This window comes from Pipistrellus hanaki (genome assembly GCF_964339955.1).
Source record: "Pipistrellus hanaki genome assembly, chromosome: 5".
Taxonomy (NCBI): domain Eukaryota; kingdom Metazoa; phylum Chordata; class Mammalia; order Chiroptera; family Vespertilionidae; genus Pipistrellus; species Pipistrellus hanaki.
The window spans coordinates 70,360,259-70,385,198 of NC_140507.1; the positions used below are offsets into that span (position 1 = coordinate 70,360,259).

Sequence of the window (24,940 nt, forward strand, 5' to 3'; positions counted from 1 at the left end):
CCAGGGTGGGACAGCCCTCTCCTGTCTCAAGATACTGTTTGATAAGATCACTCTGGTCTTCTGTGAGCGGTGCCTACAACACAAGGTCTCACAGTCCCCTTACTGATAGCCTTCACTTTATTTCCTACGGGGGTGGGGGTGCGGTGGGGGAGGAGTTGGAGCTTGGGAAGGGACCATGTTCTTATTTACCATACACAGGCAAATCCACAGACAGGAAGTGGGTTAACGATTGCTAACGATGATGAGGAGTGACTGCTAATGGGGACAGGGTTTCATATATATATTATTGATTTCAGAGAGAAAGGGAAAGGGGAGAGAGATAGAAACATCAACGATGAGAGAGAATCTCTGACCGGCTGCCTCCTGCATGCCCCACACTGGGGATCGAGTCCTTCCTGGAAATGGTTGCCACTCGGGAAAGGCCTCTGGCCAGTGGGCAACTCACTTTCCTTACTGAGGGACTTCAGCCACCACAGGAGCCTCTCTGAAGCCTTGAGACTGGCCCAAGACCCCAGGAATTCCATCTGTAAGAAGGGGTCCCTTTGGCAAAAGCTGTGAAACCTCAAAGAGCCTGGGGTGCACTTTCCCCGCAGGGAGCTGGAGCTGGGGCCCCACAGACTTAGTGTCTCCTCCCTGTTCTTCTGTGTATGTGGGACAAAGTCAGGCAAGGGGTGAAGTCCCACCCTCCATCTCTTACCCTTGCTGTACTCCACGGGGGCTCACCCTGTGCTGTTTTTCTGGCAACTCTGAAATGGATAACAGCGAATAACAATGGATCAAACTTAAAAGTGGTAACAGCTGAGTCTTCCCTAAGGCCCAGACTGTCTGGGATACTCAGTGCTGCCAAGGGGAGGAACTGAGGAGGGTTTTCTGAGAAGTGAGGAGGCCCAGCTGAAACAATGCCCCCACCCCCAGGGGTGACTCCCAGACGATGGAGGCTCCGCTGGAGTAAGGAAGCCATGATAAAGACCATTGTGTAAGAAGGGGCATGGAGCAACCGGGCAGGGGGACATTCTTCCTCTACTGCCTTTACCACACAACTCCACCTGCTCTGCCCTCTGACAGGCCTGGGTCGGGGGCAGAGGGAGGGGGCTCAGTGGTTCTCCCAAATGAACCCAGCCCCTAGAGTCCTGCCCCCCCCCCCCTGGGTTCTGCAGAAATGTTCATGGGAGGGTCCAACAAAGGGATAAGAAGTTGACAACACACAAAAATGCTGCAACCACTCTGCAGTCCCAGGGTCAAGCTCCAGTCATGGCTGGGGGATGGGGCAGCCAGGCCTGCTGTGGAATTCCATGACTCAGGTCCCAAGAATGAGGTGGGTCATTTTTCTCTGCCCTTGTGGCCAAGTGCCTGAGCCCAGAGGTGGGGCCCTCCAGTGCTGTGCACGCACCGCCTGTAATGTAGAAGTGGAGACTTCGCTCGGGGGTTGTTTTCCTTGTAAGCACACACCTGGGCATCCCCACCTGTTCTCCCTGGGGGGGGGGGGGATCCCACGGAGCCCGTTTTAATGACTCCGCCTACCCCCCCACCCCCGCCAGGGCTCAGGTGTGACCTAGATAAGTGGTTTAAGGACCGTGAAGCTCTCCCCGCCCCCCCGCTGGCGGACACTGCGGCAGTGGGCGGCTCTGGCCGGGGACACCCGCCTCTAGGTGACCCCAGGCCCTCCTGGACGCCCAGATGGAGCCGAGGGGCCTCGCGCAGTCCCCAGTTTGGTTTTATTGACATTAAAATAAAAACTCCAGTTTTCAAAGAGCTGGAGCGATTTTTCTGCAAGTTCAAGACCCCTCCCTTCGGGTTTCCAGTAGTTTCTCAGGTTGTGTGGCACCCCCCGGCGCCGTGGTCAACTACCCGGTAACTGTCAACGGGCCACCAACGAGCCGCTGGCGTGGAGGCGGCCGCCCACCCGCCAGCGAGCATGCGCAGTCACAGACAACAACAAAACCGCAGCCCGTTCAGGCCCCGCCCCCACACACCCCTCACCCCAGCCTCCCAATGGCTGTCGCTGTCACGCGTCACAGCTGACCAATGAGGGCGCCGGTGGGCGTGGCTGCAGGATGGGAGGGCAGGCGCGCCGGCGCGCGTCCATTGGTCGGCTCGGCGAGGGGAGGAGCTGCTGCCTCCGGGGTGCCCCCGCCGCCGCAGAGATGAGCTTCAGCCGCCTGTGCCGCCTGCTGAAGCCAGCGCTTCTGTGTGGTGCTCTTGCCGTGCCCGGCGTGGCCAGCACCATGGTGAGTGCGGTGCCGGCGGCCGGGCCGGCGGGCCGTTAGGGCGGGCGCGCGGCCTCCACCGTGGCGCGCAGGGCCACGGCGACCTTGGGTGGGAGCTCGCTGGACCGTGGGTAGCGCGCGGGCTGGGGTACAGGCAGGGTCATGGCTGGGGGTCTTGGCCAGCTGTGAAGGGCTGAGCGGTCGGGCCTTCGGGCCGCTGCGTCGGGACAGCGGGGGGCCTCTAGGCCACTGGCCCCAGGCTGGGGCCCGGAGAGTGGGGGAGCCCCCTTGGGCTGGTTAATCCGGGGTCACGCGCCTCGGGGCGACACCGCCCCTCCCCCTCCCTGTACGCCCCGGGACACTGCGCGGTGGCGTCACAGAGGGGCGGCCGGAGTCCTAGCTACCGGCCCTTTGTCCCCGGATGCCGCACTTGGTGGGCACAGGAGCGTCCGAAGGGCTGGCATGGGCCGCGCAGCCGCCGGCTCCCGGGGTCGCTGCAGGCAGCGGCGCCGGTTGCCGAGCAGGCGGCGGCAAAGACGGCGGCGGCGGCGGCGCGCCCTCGGGCGTCGGAAGGCTCCAGCTTACGATCGCAGGAGGACGCGCCCCCGGCAGAAGGAGCCCCGTTCCTGGAAGAGTAGCAGTTGTGACCTGTATCAGGATCCGGTGCGCGCGGGGCCCCCCACACAAGGTGGTGGTGTCCCCTGCCGGCTGGGGCACCTGGTGCGATCCCCAACCCTCCCTGCGCCCTGGAGTCTGCAGTTAAATGTGCCCTGCGCGCGCAGGTTGCCTGCACCTTTGACGAGGAGGAGCTCTTGTCTTTTTCTTGTCCCAGGGTCCAGTCTCAGCAGGGATCCACCTGGGATCTCCTGCGGTGGGGACCTGGTGGGGATCTGGTTGGACGAGTTGGCCGGGGTCTTCGGGCCTCGAGGTGCCCCAGCCGCTCAGCTGCTCCCTGGTCTGTGTCTTGCAGTGCGCCTCCCGTGATGACTGGCGCTGTGCTCAGTCAATGCACGATTTCTCAGCCAAGGACATCGACGGGCGCACGGTTAACCTGGACAAGTACCGGTGGGTACCTACCTGCCTGGTGGGGGAGGCAGAGGGAAGGTCACCAACTCTGACCACCCCATCCCACCTCCAGGGGCTTCGTGTGCATCGTCACCAACGTGGCCTCGCAATGAGGCAAAACAGACGTAAACTACACTCAGCTTGTCGACCTGCACGCCCGATATGCTGAGTGCGGTTTACGGATCCTGGCTTTCCCTTGCAACCAGTTCGGGAGGCAGGTACGTGGGGAGAAGGTCTGCCCGTGGAAGGGAGGACTAAAATGGGATACACGCTCCCCCTCTCTCCACCGCCCCCCCCACACACACACACACTGACCCGGGTACCTTTCTTTACTTGCCACAGGAGCCAGGGACTAATGCAGAGATCAAAGAGTTCGCTGCTGGCTATAATGTCAAATTCGATATGTATAGCAAGATCTGTGTGAACGGAGATGACGCCCACCCTCTGTGGAAGTGGATGAAAGCCCAGCCCAAGGGGAGGGGCATCCTGGGAAAGTAAGTGGGGGGAGGAGAGGGCGGGCAGGATGGTTCCCCAGGGGCTGAGGAGGGGAGGCTGCAGTTTCCATGGGGTTTCCTCATGACTTCTTGCTTTTTTTTAGTGCCATCAAATGGAACTTCACCAAGGTAAGGAAGGGTTTTGGGGGACAGAATAGGCCAGGACTGTGTCCAAGACCAGCTCACTACCCCTATCCCAAGAGGCCCTAAGCCTGACCCTAATGGGGCAGCAGGTGGGGGCTGCTGGCTTGCCCCCAGCCCTCTTGCAGGGGCCCCACGGGGGCCTCCTCTGCTGAAACCCCGTGTCTCGGCAGTTCCTCATTGACAAGAACGGTTGTGTGGTGAAGCGGTATGGTCCCATGGAAGAGCCCCAGGTAGGTGCCTTTCCAGGGAGCCTGCTGGGAGTGGTGCCTTGGGAAGACATGTTCTGACCCTGCCTCTCCCACAGGTCATAGAGAAGGACCTGCCCTGCTACCTTTAGCTCCACAAGTGTGCACCCCCCACATCTGAGCCCACCGCCTGCGCCCCGAGCCTTCCACCCGGCACTCATGACAGTCTGTCTAAAAACCAGCCTGCTGGTGGGGCAGACCCGAGAACCCGGCGTGCACCTCTGCCGGAGGAAGGCCCCTCGGCCCGGCCTGGCTCGCAGCTCCGCACTCCACCCCTGGCTGCCTTGTGGGAATAAAACATACAAATTGGCTGGCTTGGTGCTTCTGTCTCCCTGGGAGGTCATGGGGTGGAGTTCCCTTGAGGTTCGGATGACTGCATTCACCCTGCAGCCCTGCTTCTAATCTTGACAGCCCCACCCCTTAGGCACTGGCAGAGCTGATAATTCTTAACTGGTGCTGTTCCTGGCCCAGAGCCATGTCCGAGGTCTCTCTTAAGGCCTGCCCAGGGCCGTGGTCTTCTCAAGTGGGCCAAGGGGGGGGGGGGGTGCGGCAGGCAGGCACCTGGAGCACAGCATCCACCAAGTTGCTCCTGGCTAGAGTCACGCTGGGTAGGGCCTGCTCAACAGACTGGCCTGTTGTATGGACCCTGAACCAGGGCACCCAAGTCTGCTCAAGGTCCTCATTTGGTGTAATCTGGGAGTAGTCCACAGCCCTCCTCGCTAAGATGGGGAATAATGTGAGGCCAGCTGGTGGGGAGTGGTATTGCTGGAGAGTGACTGGGCCCCCATCTTCAGATAGCTTTAGAAGGCCTGCCGTAGGTGGGGACCTGCAGAAGGAGGTGCTTTCTGCCCCTTGTCAGCTTCTTGGCTGGGGGCAGTCCCCTGCCCCTGGACCAGAGGCTTGATGTGCTCCCCACAGCTCCAAGGAGGGGCCTGGCATCCATTCCTGCCTTCAAGACCAGACCCAGCTCCTGAGGCCTCCGTCTCTGGGCTGCCCTGCCTGTTGGAAGGAAGCCCTGGGGGAAAGGCCAAAGCCTGGGGAACTGGTATCGCCACTATGAGGGTCCCCGTGGGCTTCATCTCTAGTGGGCAGGAGGCAGTGTCTGGTCCGAGACATCACGAGCCTGGCTCAGCTGGTCCAAAGGCAGCTGACTTCCGCTGTGCTGGACCACAGTGGGCAGCGGCCCTGGTGAGTGGGTGTATTCCTCCCGCCTGGCTTGTCACCCACAAGGCCAGTGAGTGGGATGAGCCCTTGTGACTGAAAGCAATGAATGACCCAGTGAGGAGTGTCTGGGCAAAGAACAGTCCAGTTCCACACAAACTCTGCCTCGCAGACGGTAGCCATCCCCTGAACTCATTGCCCAAAGTGGGACCAGGCACCCCTCACCCCCACCCCCACCTTCCCTCCTTACCACCCTGTGGGCCAGAGGAGCAGACAGCCTAGGAAGTAGTGAAAAGGCACATATATTTTAAAAAAGATATTTTTACATATATACACTGAATTATAAATACACATAGAAACAAGGGGCTGCCCACCCCTCCAGCTCCCAGAAAGATTCCGAGGTCTGGCAGAGGCACTGGGCAATAATTTAGGGAGCAGAGAGCAGGTAGGGGGGAATTGCATATATTAATGGGGGTCTGCCTCCCACAACCTCCCAGAGACAAGGCCCTGAGAACTGGGGGTTTCCTGAGTTTCCAGCTCTTAGGGGCCACCCAGTTTTGTGTATTTCAGGGGTTCCGGCGTTTCTAGGCCTGAAAAGGGGGGCTGGGGAGGAGAGCCCCACCCAGGCCTGGAGGGCAGGACAGGAGAGGCACATAGAGGGCAGCTCCACCCCCAGGCCCTGCCCGAGCCCTGAGTGGGACATACACACCCGCTGCCGCACTGGGCAGGGTGGCAGCATCTTGGATCTGCCCAGGCACCGACCAGGAAGGCACTGCAGTGGAGGCCTTGTTTACCCGGATGAGGGGCACCCTCGCCCCCCTTCCTTTCAGTAGTTGGCAGGACCGGAGCCCTGCTCACCACCCACTTTGGTACTAGACCATATCTGTGTAGATGTGGTGTATTACAGAGAGGTTTCATCCAGGAAGAACACCTGGCTGGGGCACAGCTCAGGCCTAGGAATTGGGAAAGGGGGGGCTGAACTGGATGACGCTCTGCCGCTCGGGCCCCCCCCCACCCCCTGGCACCCCTGCACCGCCTCCCAGGGGGCCAGGGGGCTCTGGGGGCGGCACAGCATTGAGAGAACGCAGCATGTCCTCTAGCACCTCCTTGAAGTTGATGTCGCAGCCCTCGTGCACGAGGGTAGCAGGGTCAGCTGGAGCATCCGGGGTACCCAGGAGCAGAGTGGGCGCAGGGTCCTGGGGCAGCGGAAAGGCGAAGGGCGAGGGCGGTGGGAAGACCTGGGCTGGTGGGCTGTACGTGAGGTCCAGGACCTCTCCAGGACCACAGGGCAGTGCCAGTGGGCACAGGGCGGGTGACGGCACAGGGAAGCCCTGGCCATGCGCTTTCTTGCGCTTCACGTCTGCGTCCATGTGTTGCAGCTCCTGAAGCACACGGGGCACACAGCCCTCTGGGATCTTGATGCCTGCAGGGCGTATGGGGACGGCAGGTCAGGCCTCTGGTGCAGAGCCCACCAATCCCCATAATCCCCTTTTCCACTGGCTCGCCCACCCACTCACCAACTTGCTTCTTCTTGTCCTTGGTCTTGAGGCGAACAATCTGCAGGTAGCTGCTGCTGGTGACATCAGCCATGACAGCAGCGATGCGGCCCCACACGCGCAGCAGTGCCCCGCACAGCATGTAGTGGTGCCGCAGCCTCAGGCCCTGCACACAGTCCTTGCCTTCCTGCACCAGCCGGCATTGCCGGTTCCTGTGTGGCAGGCAGGCAGGGCAGCTCAGACACTCAGTGCCTTCCACACCTACCCATGATAACCTGCAGGCTTCTCCCCCATTCTAGCTCAGCTCGTCTCTGTAAATGCCAACTCTTGGGGGTCCTAGGATGCCCCACATGCCCAAAGGGCCCCTTCCCCTGTGTGGTGTGTGGGACCATCTCTAGCAGAGCTGCCCAGAGAAAATGGGGCAGGACTGTCTAATGCAGTGTGCCCCCTCCCACTCAGTCCAACCCGGGTCCTCACCACGAAGTGTGGCTGCAGTGCTTCAGTGACACGGTGTAGTTACTCTCCCAGAGCTCCCTGGCCTCCTCCGCCGTCACCTAGGGGGACAGTCGGGTGAGACCCTGAGTGAGAGACCCGTCCACACTTCTAGTTCACAACTGGGGAAAACGAAGCTTGGAGCACCCCAGGCTGGCTCATCTCAAGTCTGGCAGCCCCCTCCTGTGGCCAGCTGGGCTGCACACAGAGGGCAGGCCTGGGGCTGCAGAAGCCCCAGCAGGGAAGGGTCACAGCGGGACACAATAGGGACACATAAGCCCAGGGACATGAGCATCCTGGGGCCTCCCTGCCTGCCTCCTCCCCCATCCCCATCCCTACCCGGTGGAACTTCCGGCACAGGCTGTCGAAGGACTCCAGCTGACTCTGCCGGCCGATGTTGGGCTTATACAAGGTGAAGAGATTGCTGTGGTTCTGCTCAGCCAGGAGGCAGCTGGGTTTGTTGCCACGAGCCTGGGCGGGGGATGGTGGGGGGGGTGTCTTGTGAGGTTGGGGGCAGACAGGCACACAGCCCAGGTGGGGGTTCCCATGGTGGGTGTGCTGGAGAGGGGATGAGGCTGCAAGCTGCCCCTCACTCTCCTTCCCCCCTCCCCCCAGCCGTACCCGGCTTCTAGCACTGTGCCCCTTTCCCCAAGCCTGGGGTCCTGTCCCCAGGTCTGCCCACCTTGTAGGAGAGATAGAAGCCATCATGGGGGCCTGTCAGCTCCAGTGACCTGGCGTATGCCTCCTCCCACTTCAGGCCACGGTCCACAGTGATCTGCCAGGCACGTGGGTGTTAAGGATGGGGGCGGGGGCCGGGGCCGGGGTCAGGGGCGGTGTCTGCTCACCTTGTAGAAGATCACCTGGCCGTCCTGCGGGTGTCCGGGGGCCAGGAACACCTGCTGGCTCTCCTCATAGATCTCCTCAATGCCTGGGGCCAGGTCTGGGGGGAGGACACCAGGTGAGAAGGTGCCCCCGGGAGGGCGAGGGCCTCGTGCTGCTCAGCTGGCTCTGGTTCTGGGCTTTGGGGGGCACCAACCCCAAGTTCTCAGGTGCCCCGCAGAGGGAGAGGTTCCCCAGCAGAGTCAGCCTGGCCCAATGAACCCCTCAGGACCCCTCCCTGCACAGCTGTTCTGGGGGCAGTTAAGTAAAGCAGGGGTCTACGCTCTCTGTAAATGTTATGAATAAAAGCATTATTGGTACGAGGCTCCCTTGGCCCTTGGTGTTCTTGGCGAGGGCCTGGTGTGTGGGGTGCTGGCTGTCGGTTCCTTTAGGCCCTTCCCTCTCCCCTGGTGGCACTCACCCAGGATGCCCATGTCGTATTTTCCCTCCTTCTTGTCCACCTCAATGAGGTGGTCGAAGGTGTCGGAGAAGTACTGGAACAGCGCGTTCTGCTTGTGCACCTCCAGCCCCAGGATGCGGTTGAGGAACTTGGTGATGGAGCAGTCTGCGGGGGCAGGAGGACCTCAGGCCGCGTCAACTCCACCCACTCGCTACCCAGCCCACTAGAAGTGAGGGGCACTCACCCTTCTCCACATCTAGGCAGCCGGACCTGGACTCCCGCCCACCGATGCCAACCGATAGCAGGCCTTGCTTCATGTCTGCAGAAAGGGAGGGCTTTCACACGTGCCTCTTGCCCTAGCCAGCCCCAGGTCCCTCTGCCACTAGTGTCCCTTTGGTGTGTGTCAAAGGGATATTTGGACACACATTCAGTCTACCAATCCCGGTGCCCCACCCTGGTCCTCAGTGAGACCCCCCGCCCCCCGCCTCTGTGCCACATCCCAGCTCACCCCGGAAGAAGGCAGCATCCCCTCCTGGGTAGCCCTGGGGCAGGGGCACCTTGTTCTCCATCTGGCTCAGGATGGTGCTGAGGACACAGCTGAGAGCCCGGGCGCCGTACTGAGCAGAGAGGCCAGGTCAGAGTTGTGCTTAGGTCCCAGGAACCCCTCCTCTCCAAGCACCAACCTCCCGGGTACCTTGTTCTCAAAGTTGTACTTGCTCAGGTCTCGGGACTCAGTGGCGCGGCGGTCCCCATGCGTCAGAGCCCCCTGCCAGGGATGGGCAGCTGTCACACCCTTCCTCACTCCCCTCCTGGGGAGCTCCCCCAACGGCCCCCCGCCCAGCTCTCGCCTAGCTCTCTGGTCCAGCCTACCACTCACCAGGCTCTCCAGGCGCTTGGCGACGATGGAGGCGAACCTGCGCTCCCCAGCCAGCTCTGAGATGAGGAAGATGTACTCTGGTGCAGAGACCTGGTTGGATCGATGGGTCCGGCCTGGAGACAGACGGAGGGGGCTCTCAGGGGCTGCCCCAGCGGGGCAGGACCAAGGCGAGGGCTGGCCTGGGGCAGGGAAAAGGAAGAGGCTGGGCCTCCTGGGGAGGGGCAGGGCTCACCAAACTGCTGGATGGCACGGTCTGCACTCCAGGGCAGCTCCAGTGTCATGTGGACCCGGCGCCGCTGGTTCTGGACCCGACGGTCAGCTTGGAGGGAGACTCCAGAACTGGAGGCCTCTGAGATGATGGCCACAAGCTGGGGGGACACAGACAGGTCAGGTTGGCGTGATGGGTGGCAGTCTTCCCTTAACTCTCCCACGTACCTATGCCCTGGGTCACCCTCAATACATCAGGGTGACCCACACAGCAAGTTGAGGTACCTTCCATCTGGGCAATGGGGAGGTGGCCACATGGGCTTAGAATGGAGTGTGGACCATCCCTGGGTCACTCCTGGATGCCCACTTCCCCTGTTTCCTCAGGCGGCTTCCACCAGGACGGGGTGAGAGGCAGCTTCTATGCCCCCCCCCCCCACACACACACTCAGGCACACATGCACACTCGCATGCACACAGCCATAACAGGGACAGGGTGGTTAGTGGTCCCGAGGTAGCCCCTTAGGACTCAAAACTGTGCCTCCCCTGCCCGGGGCCTCTCTTAAGCTTTTCCTCCCTGCCCACGGGCACTGGCACACGGGTACCCTGCCCCCCAGCCCCCAAGCCCCCTAACCTTTTCCCCTTTCATGAAGCGCTCCTTTTCCCTGAGGTTCACGTGGTCGATGGAGAGGCCCTGTTCTGCCCGAGACTCGAAGGCAATAGTCCCGTCAGGCCTGGACACCACACGGCCCTTCCTACCCGTCATCTGTGCAGGGCAGGGGCAAGGAGCAGTGTGTGTGAGGGGAGGGGCCAGAACACCGTCTCTGCCCTGAGACCAACCACCTGGGGCTACAAAGGATATGAGGAGGCACCAGAGGCACAGCCCAGGAAAGAGCATAGTTAGTGTGGGTGGGAAGGGAGGACATGCAGGGAAAACTGGGGGTGGGGGGGTCCAGCCTGGGGCCCGAGGACTGCGCCCAGAACCCACAGGCCCAGGGGCACACAAGGTGTCGTGGGAGATGGGCACTTTCTGCCCCCCACCCCATGCTGGACCCTGTAGTTGCCCCCAACCTCAGAGTTGGCAGGGACTTGGAGTGGCCACCAGGGGGCACCAAAACCTCAGTCAGGGAGGGGGGGCCCAGAGCTCACCTCCGCCACATGCTCAGGGCCCCCCAGCTGGTCTATGATCTTATCCAGGGTGTTGACTGGCAGCTCCCGGCCCAGCACATGCACCTTGGCTAGCAGGTCCTGTTTCAGCCGCTCCACCTGCTCTTGGATGCCGGGGCCGTGGGGGTCCCGCTGTGAGGGGCACAGAGGGCCTGTGGGGCCACAGAGTCAGAGGGACTGGCTAGGTGACCTGCCCACAACCCACTCACAGGGCTCAGCCTACTGAAAGGGGGTCCCCGCTAGCCTTGGGGATAGCCAGGTGCAGGGTCGTGTGGGGGCCCAGACATTCTCTCTAAGCCCAGACTGTCTGTATGAACCCAGCTTTGCTGCTGACCAGTGTGGGGTGCTGACTTCCCCTCTCTGCACCTATTCCCCGCATATAAAGAAGGGAAATGGGGGTCACAGGTCTCACCGCGGTCGTCAGCAGGAAGCCCAATGGTATCCACGATGACCACGTCATCGTCCACCAGGGATTCGGGGGAGGAGTGGAAGTCACTGTCCAGGCCAGCATCCGACTCGGTACTGCTGTCATCGCTGATTCGGATCACACCTGCTGCCTCGTATGCTGGCCTGCACGCCTTGGCCCCGCGGCCCCTCCGCCGCCCTGCAGGGGAGGAGCCAGGGGTCACCTTGGCCCAGCCCTGCTTCTCCATCCTGTGGGGGTCTGGCCTGGGGCCCAGCACGTGACAACTCATGAGCGGGCAGTGTGGCTAGAGGCTGCCCCCACCAGTTCGCCCTGGGAGCCTGCGGTCGGGGCACTCTGCTCACTGCCCCCGCCGTGGTTTGTCTGTGACCTCACTCTTCCTAGTCCACCTTTGCAGGCGGACGTGGGGAGGGCACCCTGTGCAGCAGCGGGAGCAGCAGGAGTGGCCAGCTGACCTGGGATGGTGCTCAGAAAGGAAGGGCTGGAGAGGCAGCAGGAGGGCCACAGGCCACAGCTGCAGGCAGGGTGGGTGCTTACGTTTCCTCTTGGTCCCTCTGTCTCGCTTTCTTTTGGTTGAAGGAAAGTGCTTCTGAATTAGTGACAGAAAGACGCCCCTGAAAGGAGAAGCCATTTATTCTCACATGAAGATGAACATGCTGTCCCGTCTGCCGAGTGCGATTGGGTCCAGAGGACAGCGGGGCAGCGTCTCAAGGGGCAGTTTTGCTACGACTGGGAGGGGGGCTGGTGGTCTGGGTGGAGCTGACTACCTCTGAGGGACGAGGGGGTGGACACATCTGGTAACCCCCAAGATGAGGGTAGGTGGGCTGGGTATGTGGGGCTGGGAGCTCCTGGAGAAAGGAGAGAATGCTGGGCCAGGGGGGATAAGCCAGAATGAGGGGGGCACACACTGGAACCCATGCTTACTAAGGGCTGGGAAGAGAGGCTTGGGGTTTTGGGGACCCTGAAGGCCAGTCCCTAAATTTTGAGGAGTGGGGGGACTGGCTCCTGGAAGCTCATTCTGAAATCTTGGGACCCTCCACCAGACCCTCTGATCCCCAAGTCACCACAGCTAACCTTTGTGGCTTTAAAACCTAGCTGCGCCTGAGGCCTGAGGACAGGGGTCAGCACGTGAAGTCCTGGGGCAGGGCCAGGCCACAGGTCACTGCTGGGAGGCCAGCGCGCCCGGGAGGGGTTCCCTGGGTGTGGCCACCCTGCCCGCCCGGCTTGCATCACTCACTCGGCGGCTGAGACGAAGCAGTCAAGCTGCCCATCCCTTTCATCCAGCACCTCCCGCGTCCGGGCCTCGCCTGTGGACTGCAGCCCAATGACCACGCACTGTGGGGGATGAGGTGGGGGTGAGCCCGCTTGGAACCCCCACCCATAGCTCTGGAGCAGGGCCCCAAGGGGCCAGAGGGAAGCCCCTGAAGTCAGACACCCAGCCTGCCTCAGTTTCTTCTTCCTGCCTCCCTTTGGGTCCCGTTGGCTGCCAGGGCCTCACACACTCAGACCCATGAAGGAACTCTGCACCGCAGCTAACATCTGACCTCAGCTCTCCAGACCTCATTACTCTGTGTCTTATTTCTTCTGGGGACCCACCAGTTCTGGACACGGAGAGTCCAGGGCAAGGCCACTCCGGCCCCCGGCTGCAGGGAGCTGGGGTCAGGCAGAACCAGAACCTTTGGACCTGAGCTCACCCTTGTCTTCCTGGACTCAGTCCAGCTACATTTGGGCTTTTCTGTGACTGTTGGATATTGGTGCCTGTTCCACCACCTCACTCCCTCAGGCACCAGTGCTAGCATCCGGGGTGCAGCCATGAGGCCCAGCTACCACTGCTGCCAACTCACCTTGTCCCGAGCCAGTTCCTCCCGGGCCAGTTCCACCAGCCGGTGCACCTTGGCTGCGACGCACAGATACTTGAAGAAGCGCTGGTGAGCCGACCAGAACTGGCCCCACAGGGACTTGCGGGACTCCAGGCCGATCCAGTCGGCTGCCCGCTGGAACACGCTCAGGGCCTCGGCCCACTGCAACGACAGCACACGCGGCCCAGCTCACTACTGTCCGACTGTCCCCCGGCCCCGCCCTCTGGAATGTGGGGCCAGGGGGGGGAGGCTTGTACACAGAGCAACACAAAGGCTCTGCCAATACCTAACAGGCAGAAATGTTAAAAAACAAACAAACACGTGGTGCCACCGGTGATTTCAGGAAGGGGAGGGGCACCTGCAGGGACTCCTTCGGCAATTACCATACTCTGGATACTTAGACCAGGGGCCCTCACCCTGGGCGATCCTGCTCCCAGGGGCACTGGGACATCTGTAGTTGCCATGACTGGGAGGGGGGGCAGGGGGGTTCTCCCAGCATCGGATGGGTGGGAGCCAGTAATGCTGCTCAGCACCCAGGATGGACCCCACATAGGATGACCTGGTGCTGTCAGCAGTGCTGAGCGGGAGACCCCGTCTTGGTTTGAGGCAAGGATATAGCACGGGCAGAGCCAATGCTCAGGGCTTGTCTCATGGAGGTGTGACAGTGAGGACACAGGAACCCACCGCACATGGAGAAGGTGGTGAAGATGAGGGCCAGGCCACAGTGTACAGAGATGTGGACACTGGAAACAGCTTAGAGACAAAGTACTCATGACATCATGGGGAGGTGGGTGGGGCCCAGCCCTGTGCCCACATCACTACAGTCACATAAGAATCCCGCCTTGGCCGAAACCAGTTTGGCTCAGTGGATAGAGCGTCGGCCTGCGGACTGAGGGTCCCGGGTTCGATTCCGGTCAAGGGCATGTACCTTGATTGCGGGCAAATCCCCAGTAGTGGGTGTGCAAGAGGCAGCTGATGATGTTTCTCTCTCATTGATGTTTCTAACTCCCTATCCCTCTCTCTTCCTCTCTGTAAAAAATCAAGAAAATATATATTAAAAAAAAAGAAAAAAAGAATCCCGCCTTGAACAGAACTGAGTTGCTAGGCTCCAGCCAAAGACCTTGGCAAGTGGGCTGGCTGCTTCAGCCTTTCTGTAACCTGACAAATCCCTGTAGTGTTTTTAAAGACAGATGCTGAAGGTGACAGGGATGTAATTCCAAGAGGAAAGGCATGATGTGTCCTTGCAGTTAGAGACCCCGGGCACCTGCTCACCAGTAGGGCTGCACGGTTATAGACCCGCTCGAAGGTCGGGTCCAGCGGGATCTCCTCAATTCGAAAAGTCACACCACTGAAGCTGAGCTGGCGCGCAATGTACATGCCGCTGACCTTCATGTCCATGGCCACGATCTCCATGGCACCCACGCCCCTGTGGACGGAGACAAAGTTGCCTGAGCATTAGCAGGGACCTGCCTGACCACATGCTGAGTCCCATCAAGTGGTGGAGCTGTGGAAGGGCTGACCCCTGGAGCTGAGCCCTGGAGGACAAGGAAGGGACAGGCACACGGGGACTTTGCTCCCATCTGCCTGACCCCCCTGGGCTGAGGTGGGTGGTGGTGGTGCGCAAAAGGCAGGGAGGGGCTCTTCCTCCTAGAACGATGGAAAGTGTAGACAGAGAAAGGGCAGGATTTGTGTGTTAAGTTCACTCTGGCTGCTGGAGGTGTGGGCCCGGATGTGGACTGGGCACACTGATGCCAGGCCTCTGCATGTGATGAGCCCCCTTGTGGACCTCTCAGCGGCCCGTCACAGGCAGGGAGGGGCACTCACCTCTTCTCGATGGCATGCAGAAAGTCATCAAAGGTCCGGAAGGGTGTGCCCTCACCCCAGATGCCCAGGCGGCTCATGTAGATCATGTTTCGGGGCTCAGAGGCGCCTGGGGAGTTGGAGGTGGTAGTTATCATCAGCTTGTCCAACCCAGCAAGGTTTGGGGGGGAGAAGGAGATAAGGGACATGACACTGGAAATGACCCAAGGACCAGGTACAGGGACCTGAAGGTCCCAAGAAAGCACCTACAGCCAAGGAGCTGGAGCCAGGTGGCAGAGGGGAGTCCCTGATAGGGGGTGGCATCCACGAAGATATGGAAGTTACCATTGGCCCAGGGAGAGTGAGCGCCACCTTTGGGCCAGGTTTCGAGGTCAATGAATGGGTGGCACCTGTGATACCCCACTATGGCTACACCAGGCCAGACAGCACAGAGTGTGTACATGATCAGGCTTCCTCCTTGCCCCTGGCAGCTGCCCCCTCACCTGTGGCACTGGCATAGACCACCCTGGCCAGGGGCAGCTTGTTCTGCAGGTCCAGCACAGCCTTGCCCATCTTGGTGGAACTGGCATTCTTGGCTTTGTGGCACTCATCAAACACGATCGTTGGTAGGTGTGAGTTAAGGGCAGTTCTGGAAGGTGATCGCCCCAGCCTGCCCTTCCTGGTTCAGGGAGCTCAGCGAGGTGCCCGGCGTATGTGTGTTTCTGACCACAGGTGGGGTCTTTGGGGGGGGTAAAGCCGTCAGAATGAGTGAGAAACAGCCTGTGGGCCCCACACAGCTGCGGGTGGGAATGAGTGACAGCCTTTTGAAGAGCTTACAGGCGACACTGACACATATGGGCACCGATGTGGGGACAGGAGCTTCTGGAAGAGAGAGGTGGGCAGTGACTTCCCACCGGGAGCTGGGGTCTCTCTCTGTGACTCCTCACAAATCTACACTGATCACATTTAAAAAATATACTGAAGAAACAAATTGTCATACGATGTAGCAGGTTCTCAATAGTTTAAGGGGGGAAAGTTACAGGCAGGCCCTCTCCCTCTCAGGAGCATGCCCTCACCTCCCTTCCCGCCGCCCTCTTCTCCCCCCCGGGGCACATCGCCTCCGCCTCTCCCTCTCCTGAGCGCCAAGGGCCCTTCTTTTGCTTCTGTCACCTCTTCCTTGAGCCTCCGCATTCCAGCTGGCTCACTTCTGTTACCTCTGTAACTTTCCACACTTCCACTTACAATATAAAAAAACCAAAGTTACAGACACGTATGCCTATACTGAGCCTATTTTAAAAACAAGGTCTACGCGTGTGCACATGTACAATGATGTGCATGTAAAGGGTGGACAGAGGATTTGTGAAATCCAAATGGAAAGGTGAGTCTGGGGCTGAGCATGCAGCCCCTGGGGTTGAACATCTTTTTACGCCATCCTTCTCCTCAGCTGTGCAAGGTGTCATCGGGGGCCCAGGATGCACCAATAACCTTGTGCTTCTTTGGGCACCCAGCTGTTGTGCATTACTCAACCAGTAAAGCCATACGCTTGCCCACGTGACCAGAAAGGACACACAGGGCCCACGTCCCTCTTCTCATATCTGACTGGGACCAGGAGCACCAGAGCTGGTCACCCCACTTTTGAAATGACCCAAGGCACAATGAGAAGGGGTGATGGGGCTCACACAGGGCTGTATATAACACAGAAGCTGGAAACCCCCAGAATGCCCCTGTGACAGCGAAATGGCTGAGCAAGGACAGACAGAGCAGCATGCTGCACAGTGACAAGCAAACCTGCCCGGCTCAGGTGGGGAGGACAGTGACAGGAGATGGCATATGGAGGACAACCGGGGGAGGTGGCACACAGGAGGATGAGCACCCACAGGCTGCCCATAGCACCGAGCCAGCCCAGGGCTGCACAGAGGGGACATAGGAAGCGGCTGCCATGCCAGGGGCAGATCCTGTGTACATGGTAGTGGGGGGAGGGGGTTTGCACAATTCTCCAGAAGCTGAGGGCCCCCCACCTGGTGCCCCACTTACGGGGTGAGCCTGGGGGACTGGGGTTTGCAAAAGTTAACAAAGACATGTTAAGCTGATTGTGCACTTGCGGTCACTCTCCTATTCTTTGCTCTTCTAGTTGGGTAGGAGTGGAAGACGAAGTTAACCGAGTATCCAAGTTTTGAGAGCAAAGGAGGGAAAGTTAGAGACCCCCAAATCTTGGGATGGGGACAGGAGGAGGAAGAGGCCCGCACTCCACACCTCTGCCCAAGGTGGCACCTTTCCACTGCCAACCGCCACCCAGAGCCTGCGGTCACAGTCCCGCGGGCTGGAACTAGGAGGCCTCGCCAGACTGAGGGGCAGACAGCAGTGGTCACAGCGGGAGCCTCCCCTGGGGCGAGCCTCCTAAGCTCAGGTCCTCTCACAGGCATTCCAGTCCCACCCTCTGTACCCATTCCCCCCCACTCCTTTGACCACTCCAGTCCCCTCCTCCGCCCACCCTCCGGTGCCCCCTCCGCCCCTCCTTCCTCCCACCCCTCAGTGAGCTAGGATACCACGCCATCGAAGGCTGCCCCACACCATTCCAGGATCTGCCTGATTCGAGTGCGATGTTGCCCACCAGCCTGGCTCTCGCCAATCAGGGCGGAGTAGGTAGCGAACAGGACACCCTCTGAGGTAGTGTTGTCACCATACTTGATCTGGGGAGAGGAGTGGGTATAGGCACGTCTGCAGGGTCACCAGGACCCACCCCTCACCAGGAGACGGGGGAGAGGGCCGCCCGCCCACCTTGCTCAGCGCGTGCACCGCAATGTCAGGGGCATTGATGTCACGCAGGTCACGCTCGGCATCGTACTTGAGATCGTTGGAGACGCTGAACCTGGAGGGTGCAGGCTGGTGGGTGTCGGCTATCCCCCATGTCCCCTGGGCCCCCCCACCCCATGTGCAGGGGGACACTCACCACAGGGACTTCTTGCGGCCCCGCAGGTAGTTCTCGAGGATGATGCCGGCCACAGTGCGCCCTTTGCCCACGCCAGCACCGTCACCGATGAGGAAGCCCGCACGCTGCCCACTGGGGAGCAGGACCTCGTGTTGCTGTGGGTGTGTGGTGCAATGATCAGGACCCCCATGCAGGATGGGGTCAGGTGGACCCCGAGACACCCTGCCATATGGGATGGGTTGGGTGGGCACCAAAAAACCCCCATGGGGTACAGAGTCAGCTGGGGCACTGAGACCCCCAACTAGGGATGGGGTTGGTGGGAGACTCCTGGGTCACCTGGCAGGCGTAGGTGATGGCCTCCAGCTGCAAGGCAGACAGGACCCCGCTGTCCGAGGAAGGCAAGGCAAGGGTGTAGGTGATGTCCGGTGGTGGGACGCTGGACAGGGTGCTGGTCTCCACAACACGGTCTGGATGCTGCTTCCCGACCTTGGCTGGAGGGGTGTGGTCAGGGTCTTACTGGGCTGGACCAGTATGTGGGAGGGACCAGGATGGGGGCCAGCAGAGCAGGGTTAGGGGAAGGGGACCCATCAGAGTTTTGCACTGAGGAGAGGGGGCAGACCCATAACACCCTGCTGGGCAGGAAGGATGCTGGGCTGGGAGGAGATGGGCTTACGTTCCACTGCAACCTCTGAGCCATCTCAGGTTTGGGCAAGGTTCAGATTACAATTATAGAACCACCCCTCCCTAACAGGCCCACCTTCGCTGCTTGAGGGACCCTGGAACCGGGCACCTCCCTGCAGGAGCCCTGAGGGGGTCTGTGGTGCCTGCTGGGGTGTCCGCCAGGGGTCTCCTCCCACATGCCAGGGGCTAGGGGAGGCTGTGCACTCACACTTAGATGGCACATAGTCTGCATAGATCTCCGTGTGGCCCAGCTCCTCTGCATCCTCCTCCTCCGGCTCCTCCTCCTCCTCTGGCTGACTCTGAGACTGAAGGCCGGTGTCGTCATAGTGGGGACAGTCTTGTCGCCCAGCATGGCCAGTCTCCCCAAGGGGCTGGGGCCTGGTCCATCAGCCAGACCAGTGACAGGGGTGGTGGGGAGCGAGCCCACCTGTCCCCTGCCCCAACATGGTACCTCCCAGGTCCTCCCACCTGTAAAATGGGCAGACCGTGCTTCTAAGCCAGCCCAGGGTCTGACACATAGAAGGTGCCTGAGTGTGAATGGCCCTCCCTAGTCCCAGGAGGGGTGGGCAGGGTTGGGGAAGGGCCCAGCTCACCTGGTAGCTGACGAGAAGTGGGGTGCTGGAGAGGGAGGACACAGGGTCCTCAAGGCCAGTAAATGGCCCAGTGGGCAGGAACTGGAGGCGAGATGAAGAGGAGAGTGACCATGAGATTGCAGGCTGGACGTGCCAAGGAAGCACCTCGATAGGACCCCTGGCCTAGACTCAGGTTTTCCATGCCCTCCTCATGGCCTCTGCCTAGGACCTGCTGACTGCCTCCTTCCTGCTGCCTGCCAGCTAGTTCTGGTGGCCGAGACCTACTATGTGGCTACAAAACAAGCTTCATGGAAGTAACATGTGGCCATTCTCCTCAGCCCCACACAGACTCCCACTATCTCAAGACCAATGACTGTGAGTGCTGGATGTCCTGGACCACGAGTGACAAGGATCACCAGGGGATTCAGTAATGTGATAAATGAATTTATGACTCCAGTTTTTTCCAAAGCTAAGACCATGGCCAATGTTTTCTCATATATATCACACACACACACACACACACACACACACCCCAAATAACATAGAAATATCAATGAGAGAGAATCATTGATTGGCTGCCTCCTGCACGCACCCTACTGAGAATTGAGCCCACAACCCAGGCATGTGCCCTTGAGCAGAAACGAACCCGGGACCCTTCTGTCCTCAGGCCAACGCTCTATCCACTGAGCCAAACCGGCTAGGGCCAAAGTTTTCTTTTTAAGAAACTAAAATGCCCTGGCTCAGCTGGTGGGAGTGTGGTCCTGTGCACTGAAAGGCTTTGGTTGTGGGTATGATTCCTGGCCCTGGTTGGGGGACATTTAGGAGACAGCCGGCCCATGTTTCTCCCTCGCATCAATGTTTATATCTCTCTCTTCCTCCCACTCCCTTTTCCTTCATTTCTCTAAAAATCAGTGAAAGTGCCTTTAGGGAAGTCAGAAACCTATACTCAAGTCCCTCTCCATTTTTTTTTTTTAAACTAACAAAAACAAATAACCTCAGCCAGGTTCCCAGAAGGCTGAGTCAGGGTTCCGGGAGGGTGGGCTGGCTCGCTGCATGCTGTGCGTGTTGGGTTTCGGCTGCCCTCACACCCTCTTCCCGGGAGCTGGAAGCCACCCAGGGGCCCTGGAAGGCATGAGTAATGGCCCTGTCCTGCTGGGCCCTTTCACCCAGACACTGAGACGGGCCTGGATTGTCCACCAAAGCCGCCAAGGCAGGGACCTCCCTGGGCTGCCCTGGGCACTCCCTGTCCCCCTGCAGGCTCCATGCTTGGTGCCCCTACTGCCTGGTCCTGGGCATATGGTGGAGCCTGGGCCTGGCGTACCTGGGGACCTTGCTCACCTGTGACAGCTCTGGGTTGGCCTCATCTCCCAGTTCCCACCTGGCCAGGCACAGGGCCCACTACTGACCTTGGGGTCCATCAGGCTAGTTCCTATCATAGGGTCTGTTTTTAAAAAATATAAATCTAGCTGAAACCGGTTTGGCTCAGTGGATAGAGCGTCAGCCTATGGACTGAAAGGTCCCGGGTTTGATTCTGGCCAAGGACATGTATCTTGGTTCAGGCACATCCCCAGTAGGGGGTGTGCAAGAGGCAGCTGATCGATGATTCTCTCTCATCGATGTTTTTAACTCTCCCTCACTCTTCCTCTGTAAAAAAATCAATAAAATATACTAAAAAAAATAAAAATAAAAATATAAATCTATAACAATATAAGTATAATATACAAATCGACTGAACAGCCGAACAGCAGAATGACTGTCCAGACTACCATGCTATGACACACACTGGCACCAGGCCAGCAGGGCAATCAACTGGGGGGCTCCACGACTGACCCAAAGAGGGAGGCCCATGCCACTGGCCAGGGGGCGATCAATTGGGGCAGAGTGGGGGGGCTCTGCAGAACCAGGGAACTAGGGATGTGTGGTGCCGCACACGGGTAGCACCAGGCCCAGGCGGGTGCAGGTAGGGGATGGGGCCGTGGGGCCATGAGGCAGCCGGGGCTGTTAGGATCCCAGCAGCCGGGGCTGCAAAGGCCTATCCTTGCATGAATTTCGTACACTGGGCCTCTAGTGTGTATGTGTGTATATAAATATATATATAGATATCTACCCTGTTTCCCCAAAAATAAGACAGTGTCTTATATTAATTTTTTCTCCCAAAGTGGCACTTATTTTCAGGGGATGTCTTATCTTTCCATGCGCTAGGTCTTATTTTCGGGGAAACACGGTATCTATCTATATATAGATATAGATATAGATATATTTCACTGAGAAAGGGAGAGGGAGAGAGAGATAGAAACATCAATGATGAGAATCACTGATTGACTGGCTGCCTCCTGCACACCCCCTATTGGGGACCTAGCCAGAAAACTGGGCATGTGCCCTGCCCGGGAATTAAACCATGACCTTCTGGTTCATAGGTCGACACTCAACCACTGAGCAACATTGGCTGGGCATCACAGGGTCCTTGTACGAGCTGTTCCTGCCACCTCTCCTGGCCAATGATTCCTCCAGCCCTCAGCCCTAAATGGCCTCTCCAGAGGGATTCCCGCCACCTTTCCATCCCGTCACGTGACTTTATGTTTAGCAAGCCCAGGATCTTTCCCCCTCAGCACAGCTGAGATTGGGGCTGAGTCATTTTCTGTAGGGGGCTGCCCCAAGTACTGTGGAGGAGAGAGCAGCATCCCTGGCCCCCACCCTCTCAGTGCCAGGAGCACCCCCAGTTGTGACAACAACAGATGTCCCCAGACATGGCCCAGTATTCCCTGGGGGCAGGACCATCCTGGGTGAGAACCAGGAGAAATGACATTTTGCTCATATCCTGGGGACCCCCATCTCCTCAGCAGGCCCAACACAGAGCAGAGCATGGAGACTGGGCCACTGGAGGCACAGGAGGGGTGGTGCCTGGCTATGACAGCACTTACACAGGAGGGGCAAGGCCCCCAACATAGTAGCTTCCTCCGCAAACCCTTGCATTGTCTGGGCTGTACAGGAAACGTGAGGACCCTGGACCAGCAGGCTCATCAGTGTCTGAACAGCCCTGACCCACCTACTGGCACGGAGGCCGCAGGGTGAACTGACCTTGTCTTGGGCGGAGGAGCCGGTGCTCACGTCCCAGATGGTGGGCACCTGGCTGAGGCTGTCGGCGGGCAGGAAGTCAGGGGTATCCGCGATGTCCGAGAGGGAGTCCACAGATGAGGAGAAGATGGAGGCGTTGGAGAGTTCATCGAGGTACGAGGATTCCTGGAAGACAGGCTGGGTGAGGGCACAGCCAGGGCGGCCCCATGACAGGTGCAGGAGGGTTAGCCAAGGTGCAGATGCTGCTCAGCCATGAGAGGAACAAGGCTCTGACACTGGCCACAGCATGGATGACTCCTGAAAACACGACACTTATGAGAGAAGCCAGACCCCATGAGCTGTGCACTGACCCCACTGGGTGACACCAGAAGGTGACACCCGCCTCATGCCTTCCCTGGCCCATTCTTTTTTATTTTTTTTTTATTTTTTTTTAAATATATTTTGATATTTCACAGAGAGGAGGAAGGGAGAGAGACAGAGAGCTAGAAACGTCGATGAGAGAGAATCATCGATCAGCTGCCTCTTGCACACCCCCTACTGGGGATGTGCCCGCAACCAATGTACATGCCCTTTGACCGGAATCGAACCTGGGACTTTTCAGTCCACAGACCAACGCTCTACCACTGAGCCAAACCGGCTTCAGCTTAAATATATATTTTATTGATTTTTTTACAGAGAGGAAGAGAGAGGGATAGAGAGTTCGAAACATCGATGAGAGAGAATCATCGACCAGCTGCCTCTTGCACGCCCCCTACTGGGGATGTGTCCCTGGCCCATTCTTGTGTGGGTGACACTATTTTTTTTTAAATATATTTTATTGATTTTATACAGAGAGGAAGGGAGAGAGACAGAGAGTTAGAAACATCGATGAGAGAGAGTCATCGATCAGCTGCCTCTTGCACACCCCCTACTGGGGATATGCCCGCAACCAATGTACATGCCCTTGACCGGAATCGAACCCGGGACCTTTCAGTCCCTAAGCCGACGCTCTATACACTGAGCCAAACCGGTTTCAGCAGGGGCCCCACATCTTTGGGAGAAGCCTGCTGCATGGAGTTTACACACAGTTCATAAATCTAAATTTAAAGAAAATCAGAGCCAAAACCGGTTTGGCTCAGTGGTAGAGCATTGGTCTGTGGACTGAAAGGTCCCAGGTTCAATTCCGGTCAAGGGCATGTACATTGTTTGCGGGCACATCCCCAGTAGGGGGTGTGCAAGAGGCAGCTGGTCGATGTTTTCTCTCTCATTGATGTTTCTAGCTCTCTATCCCTCTCTCCTCCTCTCTGTAAAAAATCAATAAAATATATTTTTTTTAAAAATCAGAAACATCAGGTATTCGTGCCACCCCCCACACACACACACACCCCTCAGTCAGAGGCACTGAGTGCCTGGCTTGCACTGGACATCGGGACACGTGGAGACCAGCCCCTGGTTTCCTGGGGTCCTGGACAGGCGGGAGCAAGCCCCCAGTCAGACTTCCCTGCAGTGAGTGTCCGTTTTGCAGATGGACCTGGAAGTCCAGGAGCTGGGGGGGCTGCAGGCGAGCAGTCCTCAGCCAACACTACCAAGAGAAAGCCCCACAAGAACCTCCCCAGCCTGCCCAGCCGAAGCCACAGAGGGCCAGTCACACTGACTCCAGGCCCTAAGCATTTCCCGTGCAGGCAGGGCCAGTGAGGCCACGGTGAGGATCCAGGCAGGGCTGCCCTCCTGGAGCCCCACGCCCTGTGCACCACTCACACACTGGAGGCACTGAAGAGCCAGGCCAGGTGTGCTGGGAGACACGAGTGTCCTGCCAACCAGTGGATGAAGACAAGAAGAATGGCTGATGAGAGGGGGTCTCGGGCTCAGTGCGATGGACTCCAGGGAGGAAGGGGACCCCGGAACCTACCCTGATGCACCTGTAATGCCACAATTAACTGGCCTGGGTCTCAGCCAGGGCCCAGGCCTAACCCATGCCCCTGTGAGGCCCTTTCCTGGCTCCCCTCCCAGCAATCTGAATCAGACTCCTATTCCGGGGGAGTGGGGGGGGATTGGGGGTTTGGGGGATACGCAGGCAACCTCATCAGCTTCCCAGAAGTTCTGACTCTGATACTGGTGCATATACAGCCCCAGAAAGAGGCAGCTCCAAGGGAATGGGTGGGAGGAGATGGAACTGGTTCCACCCAGCAGCCTCCCCTGAGATGGCTGGATGCAAGAGCCTCAGTCTTGCCCATCTGCTGGACAAGACCAGTCCTGGTGCCAACGAGGAGTCAGGGGGCCTTGAATGAGCCTCCTGCTACCCTCCAGAGCCCTGGCCATCTGTGCACACAAGGGAGCCATAGGGGCCAGCCACACGCTCCCGTGGTGTGCAAGGAGAGAGCTCAGACCACCAACCAGGCCCTTCCTCATCCCTGCCTGCCCCCCAGCTGCAAGCAGCCTGGATCCACGTGGGAGTGGGGGTGGGAGCAGGAGGCAGTGCAGACCCAGCCCCCCCTCTCCAGCTGGCAGGACTATGACCTGGACAGTCAGGGGAAGAGGCGGGGCCTTCGGCTGCCCCATAGAAGGCAGGACCTGCTCAGGCACCAGACACAGATGGTGGCGTAGATAGGTTAATAAAAGCTCCAAGTTCCAGGACAGAGGCAGGAACCGAAGGGGGCGCACTTTGAGACTCCTGGGGTGCCTAGCACACACATGCCAAGAGCCCAGCAACTACAGAGCAGCGCAGCTGTTTTAGGGGAAACTGAGACAACCATGGGGGAGCCTGGCCCTGCCACCCCCAGGCTGGTGCTC

At 59.2% G+C, this 24,940-nt stretch overlaps 2 protein-coding genes across 5 annotated transcripts in view; one reads left to right on the top strand and one right to left on the bottom strand.

Moving 5' to 3' along the window:
* Positions 1-2,056: 2,056 nt before the first annotated feature.
* GPX4 (glutathione peroxidase 4) lies at positions 2,057-4,466 on the top strand. Its single transcript, XM_084885404.1, has 7 exons — positions 2,057-2,228; positions 3,178-3,272; positions 3,346-3,490; positions 3,615-3,766; positions 3,871-3,895; positions 4,081-4,140; positions 4,215-4,466. Exons 1-7 carry the CDS (start codon positions 2,145-2,147, stop codon positions 4,245-4,247), a joined length of 594 nt encoding a protein of 197 aa, XP_084741530.1. The 5' UTR covers positions 2,057-2,144; the 3' UTR covers positions 4,248-4,466.
* A 1,136-nt stretch (positions 4,467-5,602) lies between these two features.
* Positions 5,603-24,940, bottom strand: part of SBNO2 (strawberry notch homolog 2) — a 53,450-nt gene continuing 34,112 nt past the window's right edge. For all 4 annotated transcript variants that reach the window (XM_084885397.1, XM_084885398.1, XM_084885399.1 and 1 more), the window contains 28 exons: positions 22,175-22,336; positions 19,118-19,198; positions 18,733-18,829; positions 18,180-18,334; positions 17,865-17,998; positions 17,693-17,783; positions 17,461-17,604; positions 15,418-15,535; positions 14,939-15,044; positions 14,387-14,540; positions 13,100-13,276; positions 12,493-12,590; positions 11,793-11,869; positions 11,244-11,435; positions 10,814-10,983; positions 10,299-10,430; positions 9,693-9,828; positions 9,461-9,573; positions 9,278-9,349; positions 9,092-9,200; positions 8,828-8,902; positions 8,605-8,748; positions 8,150-8,244; positions 7,987-8,079; positions 7,644-7,775; positions 7,290-7,366; positions 6,834-7,024; positions 5,603-6,739 (listed from right to left, as the gene is read on the bottom strand). In XM_084885397.1, the coding sequence (XP_084741523.1) occupies positions 6,270-6,739; positions 6,834-7,024; positions 7,290-7,366; positions 7,644-7,775; positions 7,987-8,079; positions 8,150-8,244; positions 8,605-8,748; positions 8,828-8,902; positions 9,092-9,200; positions 9,278-9,349; positions 9,461-9,573; positions 9,693-9,828; positions 10,299-10,430; positions 10,814-10,983; positions 11,244-11,435; positions 11,793-11,869; positions 12,493-12,590; positions 13,100-13,276; positions 14,387-14,540; positions 14,939-15,044; positions 15,418-15,535; positions 17,461-17,604; positions 17,693-17,783; positions 17,865-17,998; positions 18,180-18,334; positions 18,733-18,829; positions 19,118-19,198; positions 22,175-22,336 (3,795 nt within the window). In that variant the 3' untranslated portion in view covers positions 5,603-6,269. The remainder of the gene's footprint in view (positions 6,740-6,833; positions 7,025-7,289; positions 7,367-7,643; positions 7,776-7,986; positions 8,080-8,149; positions 8,245-8,604; positions 8,749-8,827; positions 8,903-9,091; positions 9,201-9,277; positions 9,350-9,460; positions 9,574-9,692; positions 9,829-10,298; positions 10,431-10,813; positions 10,984-11,243; positions 11,436-11,792; positions 11,870-12,492; positions 12,591-13,099; positions 13,277-14,386; positions 14,541-14,938; positions 15,045-15,417; positions 15,536-17,460; positions 17,605-17,692; positions 17,784-17,864; positions 17,999-18,179; positions 18,335-18,732; positions 18,830-19,117; positions 19,199-22,174; positions 22,337-24,940) is intronic.